The 16,960-nt window shown below is 42.5% G+C and overlaps 1 protein-coding gene across 1 annotated transcript in view; it reads right to left on the bottom strand.

The window, feature by feature from the left end:
* The window catches only part of LOC122559375 (probable tubulin polyglutamylase TTLL1), a 70,576-nt gene that overhangs the window by 32,454 nt on the left and 21,162 nt on the right, over positions 1–16,960 (bottom strand). Inside the window, exon 2 of the mRNA XM_043708826.1 lies at positions 15,931–16,139. Coding sequence (XP_043564761.1) covers positions 15,931–16,139 — 209 coding nt within the window. The remainder of the gene's footprint in view (positions 1–15,930; positions 16,140–16,960) is intronic.

Below are 16,960 nucleotides of genomic sequence, written 5' to 3'. Positions count from 1 at the left end.
TGGTCTTCACAATCGGTATGACCAGTGCCTGCCCATTCCACAAACTAGACCAGTTTGATGATTCCTTTGCTTTCCAGCCTTTGGACTTCTGCCTCTACTTTTGCCCATCAGGCAAATGGCACTGGGCGGGCCTTGCAGAACCTGGGATCGCTTCCTGATTAACATGCACAGTGGCCTTGTCTCCTTTGATAGTCCCTAGACCTTCCTGAAAAATTCTGGGTATGTAATTCGGACTTCACACAGACAGCCATTTTCTAATCGGAAAATGTTGAGCCACTTTAGATGAAGCTTTCTCAACACATTTTGCCCCGTCAAGCTTGGGCCAGATCTTTTACCACAATCCATGGTAACTGAACTAGCTGCTTCTTCTAAGAGATTGGGAACAAAGTTGTACCCTTAAACTGTAAAGGTTCCCAAGTATACATTCTTAATCTGGATGAGGTCTTGCACAAACTTAAGTATTGGAGTCCAGAGCATATTTTGTTAAATTTTGTGATTCAGGAGGCTTTAAACTAGTTTGGCAGGGGGGTGGAAATCAGAGCCACATTTCTGAGAGGAGGACAGTTGTAGATGGGGCAGTGACAGGATGTAGTGAATCTATTGGGAATGTTTCTCACGCGATGAAACAAAGGGATTGGTTAAAGTGTGTCTGCTTTAACGCAAGGAGTGTCAGAAACAAGAGCGACGAACTTAGAGCATGGATCAATACTTGGGACTATGATGTTGTGGCCATAACGGAGTCGTGGGTTTCACAGGGGCAGGAATGGTTGCTTGATGTTCCAGGGTTGAGAATATTTAAAAAGAATAGGGAGGGTGGAAAAAGAGGAGGGGGTGTAGCATTGCTAATCAGAGAGTACATCACAGCTACATAAATGAACGTTGTTGAGGAAAGTTTGTCTACTGAGTCAGTATGGGTGGAAATTAGGAACAGCAAGGGAAAAGCCACCATATTGGGGGTTTTCTACAGACCCCCTAATAACAGTAGAGAGATTGAAGAAGTCATAGGCGGGCAGATTCTTCAAAAATGCAGAAGTAACAGGGTTGTTGTTACGGGTGATTTCAACTTTCCCAATATTGACTGGAACCTCCTAAGTGAAGATAGTTTGGATGGAGCCGTTTTTGTCAGGTGTGTTCAGGAGGGTTTCCTTACTCAGGCCGATGAGGGGAGAGGCCATTTTGGATTTGGTGCTCGGCAATGAGCCAGGACAGGTGTCAGATCTCACGGTGGGAGAACACTTTGGTGACAGTGATCACGACTGCCTCACATTTACCATAGCCTTGAAGAGGGAAAGGAGCAGTTACCGAGGGAAGATATTTAATTGGGGAAAAGAAAATTATGACGCTATCAGACAGGAGTTGGGAAGTACAGACTGGGAGCAATTGTTCCACAGAAAGGGCACAGCAGACATATGGAGACTATTTAAGGAGCAGTTGTTGAGAGAGATGCACGCATTTGTTCCTCTGAGACAGGTAAGAAGGGGTAAGATTAAGGAGCCTTGAATGACGAGAACAGAGGAGCTTCTTGTCAAAAGGAAAAGGCAGCTTACGTAAGATGGAGGAAGCAAGAATCTAGCACAGCTTTAGAGGATTACAGACTTGCTAGAAAGGAGCTCAGAAATGGACTGAGGAGAGCCAGGAGGGGGCACGAGAAAGGCTTGGCAAAAAGGATTGGGGAAAACCCAAAGGCATTTTACTCATATGTGAGGAATAAGAGAATGATCAGGGAGAAGGTAGGGCCGATCAGGGATAGTGGAGGGAACTTGTGTGTGGAGTCTGAGCAGATAGGGGAGGCCCTAAATGAGTTTTTTGCTTCGGTTTTCACTAAGGAAAGGGAACTTGTTGTGAATGAAAACTTTGAGGAGATGAGATATAGTCTTGACCAGATCAAGATTGATGAAGATGATATGCTGGAAATTTGGAAAACATTAAGATTGTAAAGTCCCCAGGGCCAGACCAGATATATCCAAGGCTGCTCCAGGAAGTGAGAAAGGAGGTTGCTAAGCCACTGGCAAGGATCTTTGCCTCCTCACTCTCCACGGGAGTCGTACCGGAGGATTGGAAGGAGGCAAATAGAGTCATAGCGTCATAGAGATGTACAGCATGGAAACAGACCCTTCAGTCCAACACATCCATGCTGACCAGATATTCCAAATCAATCTAGTCCCACCTGCCAGCACCTGGCCCATATCCCTCCAAACCTTTCCTATTCATATACCCATCCAAATGCATTTTAAATGTTGCAATTGTACCAGCCTCCACCACTTCCTCTGGCAGCTCATTTCATACAAGTATCACCCTCTGTGTGAAACAGTTGCCCCTTAGGTCTCTTTTATATCTTTCCCCTCTCACTCTAAACCTATGCCCTCTAGTTCTGGACTCCCCGACCCCAGGGAAAAGACTTTTTATCCTATCCATGCCCCTCATATTTTTGTAAACCTCTATAAGGTCACCTCTCAGCCTGCGATGCTCCAGGGAAAACAGCCCCAGCTTGTTAAGTCTCTCCCTGTAGCTCAAATCCTCCAACCCTGGCAACATCCTTGTAAATCTTTTAGGAACCTTTTCAAGTTTCACAACATCTTTCCGATAGGAAGAACAAAACTGCACACAATATTCCAAAAATGGCCTAACCAATGTCCTGTACAGCCACAACATGACCTCCCAATTCCTGTACTCAATACTCTGACCAATAAAAGAAAGCATACCAACCGCTTTCTTCACTATCCTATCTACCTGTGATTCCATTTTCAAGGAGCTATGAGCCTGCACTCCAAGGTCTCCTTGTTCAGCAACATTCCCTCGGACCTTACCATTAAGTGTATAAGTCCTGCTAAGATTTGCTTTCCCAAAATGCAGCACCTCTCATTTATCTGAATTAAAATGTTGTTCCTCTTTTCAAGAAGGGGAATAGGGAAATCCCTGGCAATTACAGACCAGTCAGTCTTACATCTGTGGTCAGCAAATGTTTTGGAAAGAATTCTGAGCGATAGGATTTATGACTATTTGGCAAAGCATAGTGTGATTAAAGGCAGTCAGCATGGCTTATTGAGTTCTTTGAGGAGGTGACAAGACAGGTCGACGAAGGTCGAGCAGTGGATGCTGTGTATATGGACTTCAGCAAGACATTTAATAAGGTTCCCCATGGTAGGCTCATTCATAAAGTCAAGAAGTATGGGATACAGGGAGATTTGGCTGTCTGGATTCAGAATTGGCTGGCTGACAGAGGGCAGAGAGTGGTTGTAGATGGAAAGATGGTCAGTGATGAGTGGGGTCCCGAAGGGCAGCCATCCCTTTACCTGCAACCTTTCACACCCAGTCAACTTTTGAAAGTACTTGCCTAATACCATCAAAATTGGCCTTCTCCAATTTAGAACTTTAACTTTTCGATCCTGTCTATCCTTTCTCATCACTAATTTAAAACTAATAGAATTATGGTCGCTGGCCCCAAAGTGCTCCCCCACTGACACCTCAGTTACCTGTCCTGCCTTATTTCCCAAGAGTACGACAAGTTTTGCACCTTCTCTCGTAGGTACATCAACATACTGAATCAGAAAATTTTCTAGTACACACCTAACAAATTCATTTCCATCTAAAGCCTTAGCAATATGGCCGTCCCAGGTCTATGTTTGGAAAGTTAAAATCCTCTAGCATAGCCACCCTATTATTCTTACAGATAACTGAAATCTCCTTACACATTTGTTTCTCAATTTTCCAATGTCTCTTGGGGAGGTCTACAGTAGAATCCCAATAAAGTGATCATCCCTTTCTTATTTTTCAGTTCCACCCAAATAACATTCCTGTACATATTCCCAGGAATATCCTTTCTAAGTACAGCCATAATGCTATCCCTTATCAAAAACGTCACTCCCCCTCCTCTCTTACCCCATTTTCTATCCTTCCTGCAGCATTTTTATCCTGGAACATTAAGCTGCTAGTCCTTCCATCCCTGAGCCACATCTTTGTAATTGCTATGATATCCCAGTCCCATGTTCCTAACTATGCCCTGGGTTCATCTGCCTTCCCTGTTAGGCCTCTAGCATTGAAATAAATGCAGTTTAATTTACCTCATTCTCACGCTTTGTTCCTGTCTGCCCTGACTGTTTGCCTCACTCCTTTTCCCACCTTACCAGTCTCAGATTGATCTCTTTCCTCACTATCTTCCCGAGTCCCACCCCCATACCTTACTGGCTTAAATCCTCTCGAGCAGCTCTAGCAAATCTCCCTGCCAGTATATTAGTCCCCTTCCAATTCGGGGTAATCCGTCCTTCTTACACCGGTCACGCCTACCCCAAAAGAGATTCCAATTATCCAAAAATGTGAACCTTTCTCCCCTGCACCAGCTCCTCAGCCATACATTTGTCTGCTCTATCCTCCTATTCACACCCTCACTAGCTCATAGCACCTGGAGTAATCTAGGCATTACTACTCTCGAGGTCCTGCTTTTTAAACTCCTGCCTAACTTCCTATACTCTCCCGTCAGATCACATCCTTTTCCCTTCCTATGTTGTTTGTTTCAGTGTGTACAATGACTTCCTGTTGGTCACACTCCCCTTTGAGAATATTCTGCATTGTCTCCAAGATATCCTTGATCCTGGCACCAGGATGTACCATTCTGATTTCTTGCTGTTGGCCACAGAAATGTCCGTCTGTGCCTCTGACTAGAGAGTCCCTATCACAATCGATCACTTGGAACCCGATGGACCTCTTGTTACATTAGAACCAAACTCGGTATCAGAACCTTAGTTGTTTGTGCTACGTTCACCTGAGAGTCCATCACCCCTTATATTTTCCAAAACAGCACACCTGTTCGAGAGACTCCTGCACTACCTGCCTATCTCTCCTACCTTTACTGACGGTAACCCATCTACCTGACTCTATCTGCAGTTTTTCTGTCTTCCTATAACTGCCATCCATCACACCCCTAACTCCTGTAAATTCCTCATTGCCTCGAGCTGCATCTCCAACCGAACCATGTGATCTGATAGTATTCGCAACCAAACACACATACCGCAGACATAATCATCAGTAACATGGAAATTTTCCCTAATCTCCCACATGTGACAGGACAGCACTTCACTCTCCTAAAGGCCATCTTTGTACCTTGACAATCTACAGAAAATAGCACATTCACTGCTCTAAAAAACACTGTTCCAGGCTAACTTTGTACCTCTGTTTTATATTTTTAAATTTTAATCGAGACAGATCTCAGTAAAACATATAACCAAAAATAACCCACTCTACTCACTATTCAAAAAAGACAGCAAGGTTACACTTAAAAACCATGCACTTATCTGCTCTTGAGCTGTGATATCTCCCACACATGTTCCTCTAAGGTCAGCTGTGAATGTCACTGTCTGTTTATTTTTCTTAGACACACTCCGGTGTCCAGAAATACTTGAACTCAAACAGCAAAGGCAGGAGCTGTGCAGATTCACTGCTGTGTCAGACAGGAGTGTAGGTTTCTTTCTCTCTCTCACTGACGCATGTTTCAGTTTTTCACTACCCTGTACATCTGCTTTCTCTTTCTTTCATTTGAATCTCTCCTCACTAATTGATTTAAAGCTCCATCTAAATCTCTAGTTGCATGATTCACCAGGACACATATCCCAGCACTTTCAAGTGAAGCCCTTCCCACTGGGCTCCATCTTTCCCCAAGCCTGTTGCCAGTGCTTGATAAATTGCAATGCATTTCTGCCACACCAATACTTGAGCCAAGTATTTTCCTCTCTAAATTTATTTAGCCTATGCCAAATTGCATGTGGGTCAGGTAGCACTTTAGAGATTATTACCATGTTGTTCATGTTTCTAATTTACCTTCAAGAGATACTTGCAATCCCTCAGCAGAGCCTGTTTCCTGGTCCTACCTACTTACATGGACCATGACAAATGGATTCTTACATTCCTGCCCCAAGTTCCTCTCCAGCCCAGAAAAAATGCCCTGAACAGTGGCACCAGGTAGACAACACTGCTTGTAGGGCATAGTCTTTGCTGCAGATAACGGCATCTATTCCCCACCTATACTACTACATATAATGATGTGGAGGTGCTGGTGTTGGACTGGGCTGGACAAAGTTAAAAATCACACAACACCAGGTTATGGTTCGACAGGTTTATTTGAAAGTACATGCTTTTGGAGCGCTGCTCCTTTGTCAGAGAGCTAATGGGACAGGATACATAGGAAACAGAATTTATAAGTAAAAGATCAAAGTGTTATACAATTGATGCAATGTATTAAACAAACCTAGATTGCTGTTAAGCCTTTAATTACTTAGAATGGGGATGCAGGTTTAAACTCATGAATATGTAAATCCCAGAATTTCTTTCAATCCACTGCCCCAAGATAACTTAAGGCTTTATCAGTATATTAAAAGAAAGGTGACATCTCAGCTCAGACAATGCATTAAAGATGTGAAGATAGAGTCTATCTGTGTCCCATCCATGAATCAGACTGGTTTTATTTCCAAAGTAGGTATTTATAAAATGTCACATTGACTGACTGCCTATAGATTGTGTACTTTTTGAATAAAATACAATGTATCTGCAAATACAAATCTGCAAATGGAAATTCACCCCATGGATTTACATGTGTTTGCGCGCGCGTGTTTGTGTGTGTTTGGGAGAGAGAGAGAGTGTGTGTGTGTGTGTGGGGAGGGTGGCATTTGTGTTTGGGAGAGAGAGAGTGTGTGTGCTTGTGTGAGAGAGGTCTGTGTGAGTGCGGTCAAGGACATTTAGCCTCGGATCACCTCAGACACTCAGTGTAATCTACTACATTCGCTGCTCAAAACGTGCTCAAATTCGCTGCTCTACATTGGGGAGATGAAGTGCAGACTGGGTGACCACTTCGCAGAACACCTACACTCAGTCCACTAAAATGAATCTGATTTCCCTGTTGCCTGATACTTTAACATACCACTATGTTCCCTGGTCAACATCTCTGTCTCAGACATTCTGCAATGCTCCAGCGAAGCTCAGCACAAACTGGAAGAACAGCATCTCATTTTCCCCTTGGGAACCCTGCAGCTCTCTGGACTCAATATGGAGTTCAACAGTTTTAGTGCTTCAGCATCTTCTCCCGTGTTCTTACCCTAATCCCCACACACCAGGCCTTGTCATCACACGGGCTGCTACCATAAGCAACCTATTGTTGGCACCTAATGGTCCCTATTACCAGATATTCATTCTCCCAGACAGACCTCCCCAATTCCTTTGTCTGTGCAGCTAGTTCTCTATCTCTCTTTCGGCTCCATCTCCACCTATCATTTACTCCTTGTCCCTCTCCCCACCCCATCTTTAGCATATATACCTACTTTATCCTAGCCACAGTCGGTTCGGAAGAAGGGTAACTGGACCTGAAATATTAACTCAGCTTTCTCTCCACAGATTCTGCTTTACACACACTTCCTGTTTTTTTGTTGCTTTTTAAACTTGTTGCCTCCTCTCTTAGTGCTGAGGTCAGAAAAAAGCATTCCCTCCTGCTCATCATGGTCATGGTTCAGAATATTGAAAGGTTAACAAGCTGCTTTAACATCTCAGATGCTACGGAGCTCAATTTCCAGGTCATTGGTTTTGTCTATGCTCAGTTAATTATAAATTAAGCCACTAGATGGGGAGATTCATTTTAAGGATAACAGAATTTGGAATTTGCATAATATGACAAGCAAACAGCGATTGACCGCAAAGATTGACCAGCACACCTGCAGTGTCAAACTACATCATTGCTAAAAGCACAGTACTTTTCCCAACAAAGTATGTTTCCACAAACTAACTGAAGCGGTGCAGTAATGATTAACCAGACTGCATTAATAAATCACCATCCAGAAAAGCCAATCATGCAGCTCCATCATAAAGTGTTCACTTCGTCAAACTAAGATAGATTGGTTCCCTAATTATTATGTTGGGGTAGAATTGTAACTGTTGTTCCCTGATGGTCTAGTTCAAAAACTGCACAGCCTGGCATGGACCTGAGAAATGTTCAACCTTCAATTTGCTCTCAGTTAAATATTGGGGAAAATCAATCAGTAACTGCTGGGCGATGGCAGGTGACAGTTGGATGCTCTACAATCCAACTTCCACTCATCTCCCAAAACTCACACTTGAAGAGTGGCCACTCAGGAATCTTTGTCAGTGGAACTATAACCAAGCAGCTTCAGGAAAGGAAGGGTGAAAGTTTGTGAGGGAAAAACAATCCATACATTTGTATGTACAAACTAGTAGCAAAATAGGCCATTAGCAATTTGGAGCATTCTCCCATTCAGTAAGATTATAGCTAGTCTGATTGTGACCTTAACTTCATGTTCCTGCCTACCTTCAATATCTTTGTCAGCCAAGAATCTGTCTAACTCTGCCTTAAAAATATTCAATCACCCTGCCTCCACTACTCTCTAGAGTTCCATTGATCCAATAAACCTCTGATAGAAAAGACTTCTTCACCTCCAGCTTCAGTGGAGGACCCATATCCTCTACTTACTGTGTCTGATTCTTTCAGCATCCACCTTGTCATGTTTTATCAGGATCTTACATGCCTCAATAAGATTGTTCCAGTAAACGTTATAGGTTTTTTATTCAGGCTGCTGAGGCTATTTAGTTGACATAATTTGCACTGTTTGTAATCTCTTCAGTTAATTTGGCACACTATTCAGATTTGCTGCCTTGATTGGAGATATCCAAATTTTTGTGTCCCTTCTAAACTTAAGTCTATAACTGGCATTTGTGTGGCACAACTGTTACTTGCCAATTTTCAGCCGAAGCTTTGATATTGTCTAGGCTGTTGCATGGATGAATAAAAACAAATGCCAATGCTCACACTAATTAATAATTCCTCCACATATTAAGCACTCAATGCAAGGCCAGTCTGGTGTACTTGTTGGAAGCAGGATGGTCAGGCAAAATCTTCATTAATGGGAATGTGACATAAAGAGGTGTTACAGTTGGTGATTGAGTGAGATTAGGAATATGATGCAGCATGGGAAGAATGTGCTGCTTTTTGCCTCCCAACTTGAGATGATTTTGCCAAATATTTAAATGCTTAATGCACGCAAATGTGCAGAAGAAGAATAAAAACTCATAGCAAACTGAAAAGTGGATACAAATAATCAGCCATTTCATTATCTGTACTACATGGTGTAGGTACTTGTGGGCAGTGAGCCTGGCCCTGATGAACAGACCTGCAATAGTCATATCTGCTTTGAATCATTCAGGTTTCGGATTGCAGAACTGGATGACAAAGTTGAAGAATCTCTGCCACATTAAGGAGGGGAAATGATTTTTGGACAATTTGCTCCAGAATTTGGTCACACCTTCAAATGAGATTTACTTAGAATGGGGCTGATGCATCTGATAATGTCTGCAAAGTTAAAAATCACACAACATCAGGTTATAGTCCAACAGGTTTATTTGGAAGCACTAGCTTTGGGAGCGACGCTCCTTCGTCAAGAAGCTAGTGGGGCAGGATCATAAGACACAGAATTTATTGTAGAAGATCACAATGTCATACAACTGATATGATATAGAGTCATAGAGTCATAGAGATGTACAGCATGGAAACAGACCCTTCGGTCCAACCCGTCCATGCCGACCAGATATCCCAACCCAATCTAGTCCCACCTGCCAGCACCTGGCCCATATCCAAACCTAGATTGTTGTTAAGTCTTTCATCTTTTAGAGTGGGTTGCAGGTTTGCTGCAGGGTTGCAGGGCTGCAGGTTATAACTATGATGAAACCTGCAACCCATTCTAAAAGATAAAAGACTTAACAGCAATCTATGTTTGTTCAATATATCATATCAGTTGCATGACACTGTAATCTTGTGCTATAAATTCTGACTTATGATCCTGCTCCACAGCTACCTAATGAAGGAGTAGCGCTCTGAAAGCTAGTATTTCCAAATAAACCTGTTGAACTATAACCTGGTGTTGTGTGAGTTTTAACTTTGTCCATCCCAGTTCAACACTGGCACCTCCACATGATAGTAGTGTGGTAAGGCTAAAGGAGGGAACAAGGATCGACAGCAATGGATCCTATGCAGCAGGTAAAATGTACTTGACACCTGTGAAGACTTGAGATTGATGGAAGGACAATCAGAATGCACAAGCACCTTGCAACAGCAGTTATGTGAGAGTTATGTATATGTTGAACTTCTTTCAAACTGCCTTAGAAAGGATCACGCTGTTGTATTCCATGTTGGGACCACCAACTTAGGGAAGAATAAACAAGGGATACTGTTCAGAAAGTACCAGGAGTTAGAATCCGAAGGGTGTAAACCCTGGATTATTATCTGAACCATGTGTTAATCTCCACAAGGAGAAGAAGATTAAGAGGGAAACATCTGACTCAAGGAACAGTGTGGGAAAGAAGAGTTCAATTTCAGCCGTTGAATAAGAAGGAACTGTTCCATCAAGTCAGATTTCAGTTGAGCTAGGCTGGTATCAGAGTCATAGAGGAGAAAGTGAGGTCTGCAGATGCTGGAGATCAGAACTGAAAATGTGTTGCTGGAAAAGCGCAGCAGGTCAGGCAGCATCCAGAATCGACGTTTCGGGCATAAGCCCTTCTTCAGGAATGGAGAAGGGCTTATGCTCTGATTCTTCAGGAATCAGAGTCATAGAGACATACATCACAGAAACAGATTCTTCAGTCCAACCAGTCCACGCTGAACAGAATTTCAAATTGAACTAGTCCTAGCCCATATCCCTCCGAACCTTTCCTGTTCATGGATTTATCCAAATGTCTTTTAAATGTTGTAATTGTACTCACATGCATCATTTCCTCAGGAAGTTTGCAAGTCACCCTTTGTGTAAAACAAAAAATGCCCCTCATATATTTTTAAGCGATATGGGCCGGGTGCTGGCAGGTGGGACTAGATTGGGTTGGGATATCTGGTCGACATGGATGGGTTGGACCGAAGAGTCTGTTTCCATGCTGTACATCTCTACGACTCTATGACTCTCTTCTCTCACCTTAAAAATGTGCCCCCTAGCCTTGGAATCCCCCAGCCTAGGGAAAAGGCAACTACTATTAACTCTATCTATACCACTCATTATTTTATAAACTTCTATAAGGTCATCGCTCAACCTCCTACACTCCAATTAAAAAAGTCCAACTCTATCCAGCCTTTCTTTATAACTCAAATCTTCCTGTTTAATCATATCCTTCCTATAACTGGGTGACCAGAACTGGACACAGCTTTCCAGAAGTGGCCTCACCAATGTCCTATACGACTTCACCAATGTCCTATATAACCTTACCAATGTCCTATATAACCTCACCAATGTCCTATACGACCTCAACATGACTTCCCAGCTCTTATATTCAAAGAGCTGAGCATTGAAGGCAAGCATGCTAAACGCCTTTTTGACCAACCTGTCCACATGTGATGCAAATTTCAAAGAATTATGTACCTGACAGGAAGGTGAATCACTGATTTAAAAACTCATTTGAGCGCCAGGGCCCTCCATTTTTGTTTCAGCAGCGGGAAGAGCAGGAGAGTTGACCAGGGGGCTAACAGGAAGGTGAATGACTGATTTTAAAACTTACCTCATGAATAGGCGGAGCACATCCTGAACAGGAGCAGACACAGGACAGCTGAGTAAGTGAAGTAATATATTTGGGTGGTTGTGTCACCCGAAACACTACTTAGGTAGTGTCTTCCACCCATCCCCTCCTCTAACCAAAAAAAAAGGTTCTGTGCCCCAGGTTGATAACGTAACTAGTTCTTTCTCATTCTATATTTTTCTACAGTCTCCTCAGGAATTTAGAACAGTGGGAATGGCGGTTAGGGCAGTTAATTGTTCCTCCTGCAGAATGTGGGAGGTAAGGGTCACTAATAGTGTCCCTGCTGACTGATCTGCGGGAAGTGCACCCGACTCCAGCTCCTCAAAAATCGCGTTAGGGAACTGGAGCTGGAGCTGGATGAACTTTGGATCATTCAGGAGGTGGAGGGGGTTATTGAGATGAGTTATAGGGAGCTAGTCACACCTCAGGTACAAGAAAAAGGCAGATGGGTTACAGTCAAGGGACAGAAAGGGAACTGGCAGTGCAGGGATCCCCTGTGGCCGTTACCCTCAATATTTGGATATTGTTGAGGAGGATGACTTACCAGGGGTAAGCCAAGGGGTACAGGTCTCTGGCACAGAGTGTGTCCCTGTTGCTCAGAAGGGAAGTGGGAAGATGAGCAGAGCATTGATCATTGGGGACCCTATAGTTAGGGGGAGAGATAGGAGGTTCTGTGGGAACGAGAGAGATTCACAGTTGGTGTGTTGCCTTCACGTGCCATGTTTCATGACGCCTTGGATCGTGTTTTCGGGATCCTTGAGGAGGAGGGAGAGCAGTCCCATTCATGGTCCACACAGACACCAACAACATAGATAGGAAAAAGGATGGGTATTTAAGGCAGAAATTCAGGGAGTTAGGATGGAAGCATGGTTTGTTGTCCATGCCACATACTAGCAAGGCAAGGAATAGGGAGAGAGAGGATTCGAACACATGGCTACAGGGATGATGCAAGAGGGAGGGTTTCAGATACCTGGATAATTAGGGATCATTCTGGGATAGGTGGGACCTCTACAAACTGAATGGTCTTTACCTGAACCAAAGGGGTACCAATATCCTTTTGGGGGGGATTTGCTAATGCTCTTCGGGAGGGTTTAAATTAATTCAGCAGGGGATGGGAACCGAAATTGTACTTCCAGTGTCCAGGAGGTTGACAGCAGTGAGGTCAGAAATGAGGTTCCAAGAGTTCACTGGCAAGCAGGAAGGTGGTTAGAAGTGTGTCTACTTCAACACCAGGAGCATCTGGAATAAGGTGGGTGAACTTGCAGCATGGGTTGGTACCTGGGACTTCGATGTTTTGACCATTTCAGAGACATGGGTAGAGCAGGGACAGGAATGGTTGTTGCAGGTTCTGGGATTTACATGTTTCAGTAAGAACAGAGAAGGTGGTAAAGGTGGTGGTGGGGGTGGGTGAGGGGGTGGCATTCTTAATTAAGGACAGTATTATGCTGGCAGAAAGGACTGAGGTAGTATGGGCTAAGGTTAGAAACAGGAAAGAAGAGATCACCTTGTTGGGAGATTTTTATAGGAGAAAGTGAGGTCTGCAGATGCTGGAGATCAGAGCTGTAAATGTGTTGCTAGAAAAGCGCAGAGGTCAGGCAGCATCCAAGGAGCAGGAGAATCGACATTTCGGGCATAAGCCCTTCTTCAGGAATGGGAGATTTTTATAGGCCACTGAATAGTTCCAGAGATGTAGAGGAAAGCATAGCAAAGATAATTCTGAATAGGAACATATCTAACAGGGTAATTGTTATAGGGGTCTTTAACTGGAAATACTATCGTTGAGTATTTTAGATGGATCAGTTTTTGTCCAATGTGTACAGGATGATTTCCTGACACAATATGTAGACAGGCCAACAATGGGCTAGGCCACATTAGATTTGATACTGGGTAATGAACCGGGGCAGGTGTTAGATGTGGAGGTGGGTGAGCACTTTGGTGATAGTGACCACAATTCGGTTATGTTTACTTTAGCAATGGAAAGGGATAGGTATATACCACAGGACAAGAGTTATTGCTGGGGGAAAGATAATTATGATGTGATTAGGCAAGATTTAGGATGCATAGGACGGGGAAGGAAACTGCAGGGGATGGGCACAATTAAAATGTGGAGTTTATTCAAGGAATAGCTACTGCATGTCTGTTATGAAGTTGTAGGTGTAATGTACCTTGAAGAGAGTTGAAAGGCTGGCAGGGACTTAGCAAGCACACAGAGTAGTGGAAAATGTAAAATGTAACAGTGGATTGAACGACCAGCTAAGAGCTGTGTTGCTAGGATACAGGATACCTAGATGAGGGCATAGAAAGACGGGTTAGTAAAAAGGATGGCACTGAGGTCGGTGGAGTTGTGGATAGTGCTGAAGGATGTTGCAGGTTAGAGGGACATAAATTAGCTGCAGAGCTGGGTTGAGAGGTGGCAAATGGAGTTTAATGCGGAAAAGTATGAGGTGATTCACTTCAGAAAGAGCAACAGGAATAAGGAGTACTGGGCTAATGGTAAGATTCTTGGTAGTGTAGACGAGCAGAGAGATCTGTGTCCATAGATCCCTGAAAGGTGCCACCCAGGTTGATAGAGTTGTTAAGATATGGTGTGTTAGCTTTTATTGTAAAAGGGATTGAGTTTCAGAGCCATGAGGTCATTTTCAGCTTTACAAAACTCTGGTGTGGCCACACTTGGAGTATTGTGTACAGTTCTGGTCACTGCATTGGAGGAAAGATGTGGAAGCTTTGGAAATGGTGCACAGGAGATTTACTACAATATTGCCTGGTATGGAAGGAAGGTCTTATGAGGAAAGGCTGAGGGACTTAAGACTGTTTTTGTAAGAGAGAAGGTTGAGAGGTGACTTAATTGAGACATAAGATAATCAGAGGGTTAGATAAGGTGGACAGTGAAACCCTTTTTCCTTTGGTAATGGCTAACATGAGGGGACATAGCTTTAAGTTGAGGGGTGATAGATATGGGATAGATGTCAGAGGCAATTTCTGCCTGCAACAGTAGTAGCCTCTCCAACTTTAAGGGCATTTAAATGGTCATTGGATAAACACATGGATGAAAATGGAATAGATAGGCTTCAGATTGGTTCCACAGGTCAGTACAACATCGAGGGCCAAAGGTCTGTTCTGCAACACTACCCAAGGCCCTATCATTAATTGTATAAGGCTTATCCTTGTTTGTTGTACCAAAATGCAATACCCCACAGTTATCCAAATTGAACTCCATCTGCCTTTTTTCAGCTCATTGCTAAAAGCAATTCCATAATGCACAAAGCAATTCAAGCTAAGGTAGTAAAAGTGAGGAGGGCTCAAGTTGAAAGTCAAGTGTTTTGAATTATTATTAACAATGAGAAAAAGAGTGAAATAACAGTCATAACTGGTTCTTTAGGCATTCCATATTAAGGGAAAACTAAAAAAATGGAAAGAAATGAAACCAGGAGAGCTAAGTAATGAAACATGTTTTGTTTCAAGCCTAGTAGTTTGACCAATTGAATTGCATCTGGAATACAATGTCTTACATTTACCTTTAAAATAAGAAAAAGTTAGGGTCGAGACCATTTTCTTAATATATTAGAGGGAGTTGGTCTGCTCCATAAAAAAGGCAATGACTATTCCAGCAAGACAGAATCTAACTACTGCCTCTTAATGTAGATCACTTTACCATTGAGGAATCTTCTTCAATCAACATCCTGGGGGTTACCATCGAAAAGAAACTGAGTTAGTTTAGCTGTCTAAATATGGCGGCTATTACAGCAGGTCAGGGGCTTGGAATTATGCGGCAGGTAGCTCACTTCCAGTCTCCCCAAAGCCTATCAACTATCAACAAGGCACAGGTCAGGATTGTGATGGGTTAATCTCCATTTGCCTGGATGAGTGCAGCTCCAACAACACGCAAGAAGCCTGATATCATCTAGGACAGAGCAGCCTGCTTAACTGGCACCACATTCAACATTTTCAACATTCAACCCTACATCAGCAGTGTGTACCACCTACAAAATGCAGAGCAGCAACTCACCAATGCTTATCTCACAGCACCTTCCAAACTCACAAGTCTACCTAGAAGGATAAAGGCAGCAATTGCATGGAAATACCATCACCTGCAAATTCTCCTCCATGTCACACACCATCCTGATTTGTAAATATTTCATATTTCCTGTCACCTTCTTAAAAACACTGTGGGTGTCCTTACATCCAAAGTATTGTGATGTTTTAAGAGGGCAGCTCAGCAGCACCTACATCAGTGTCTATATAGATGGAAATAAATGCTAGCCTAGCTATCCTACAACCCATGAAAACATAAAGATATAAATTGTTTTAAATATGTTGTTAATTAAGTTGGATTATTTTGCCACTTTGTTCGCGAATGACTATAGGATATACATACAACTCGGATACCTAAGTGAACATATTTTCCATTTTCATCCTTTTCTGCTAAGGAGCTTCCCTCTTTTTCAAGTTCTTTGCGATAACGCTTTATGTTCTTAATCATCAAGTCCTTCCTGGTCAGTTCATAATGGTTGGGGAAGTGGTTTACAATCTGATCATCTGAGAGACGGTAGCCATTTTCAACACTGAACACATTCCGGATGGTCTGTACACTCATCCTGCATTTTAAACACAAGGCCAGGAAACGGATTAATAGAATCTTAATTGCTGTTAGGAAATATAAATTTAATAACAGGTAACATAAAATACCCAAAGTTAAGTACAGACCAAAGCCATTGGGTTAGCTGCCGTAAGAGATGGAAAATTCACAACAATGCTTAAGGTTTATTTCTCATTATCAAGATGCAACTGACACTGGAAAAGATAATACTAAATAGTTCCTCCCCGCCTTCTTATTGAGCCACTGCAGTCTCGGTACTCTCATAAAGATTTTAGTGAAACAGATGGTTTTGCAACAATCCAAATTCTCATCTGTTGAAAATTCAATTTAAATTCCCATGTTTCCAGATGGAATTTTAACTTTTATCCTACTGGGACACTAGCTCAGGCTTCTGAATTACATAACCACAATAGTATCTTTCCCAAAGGATACAGAAGATATATTGTCCAGATAGAACACTGCATCTACTCTTAATGATGAAAAGATTGACATTCTGATAAGTGGATAAAAATCTTGATATTCCCGACTCTAATAAATAAAAACAAATTATATTACATTCTTTGGAATTGTAATAGATTGCACTTTTGAAATTATATTAATGTTATTAATATGTTGGGTGATTATTATAAAGCCATAAGTACTCTAGTTGTAATGATACTAATGGATTGAAGACAGCCATTATCATAATTAAACCAACACAGCTGTAGAAGATGTGGTAAACTTCTACATCATATGTCATTGTGGCACTGTAGTACGGTGCTCCAGAGTGAAAATTCTTAGATTTCAACCCAAAGGCTAGTATTTTAGCTTTGGGCAGGT

The sequence above is a fragment of the Chiloscyllium plagiosum genome, chromosome 19, assembly GCF_004010195.1.
Source record: "Chiloscyllium plagiosum isolate BGI_BamShark_2017 chromosome 19, ASM401019v2, whole genome shotgun sequence".
NCBI lineage: Eukaryota > Metazoa > Chordata > Chondrichthyes > Orectolobiformes > Hemiscylliidae > Chiloscyllium > Chiloscyllium plagiosum.
The sequence above is the reverse complement of the archived record's forward strand: the minus strand, read 5'-3'. Positions and strand labels throughout refer to the sequence as shown.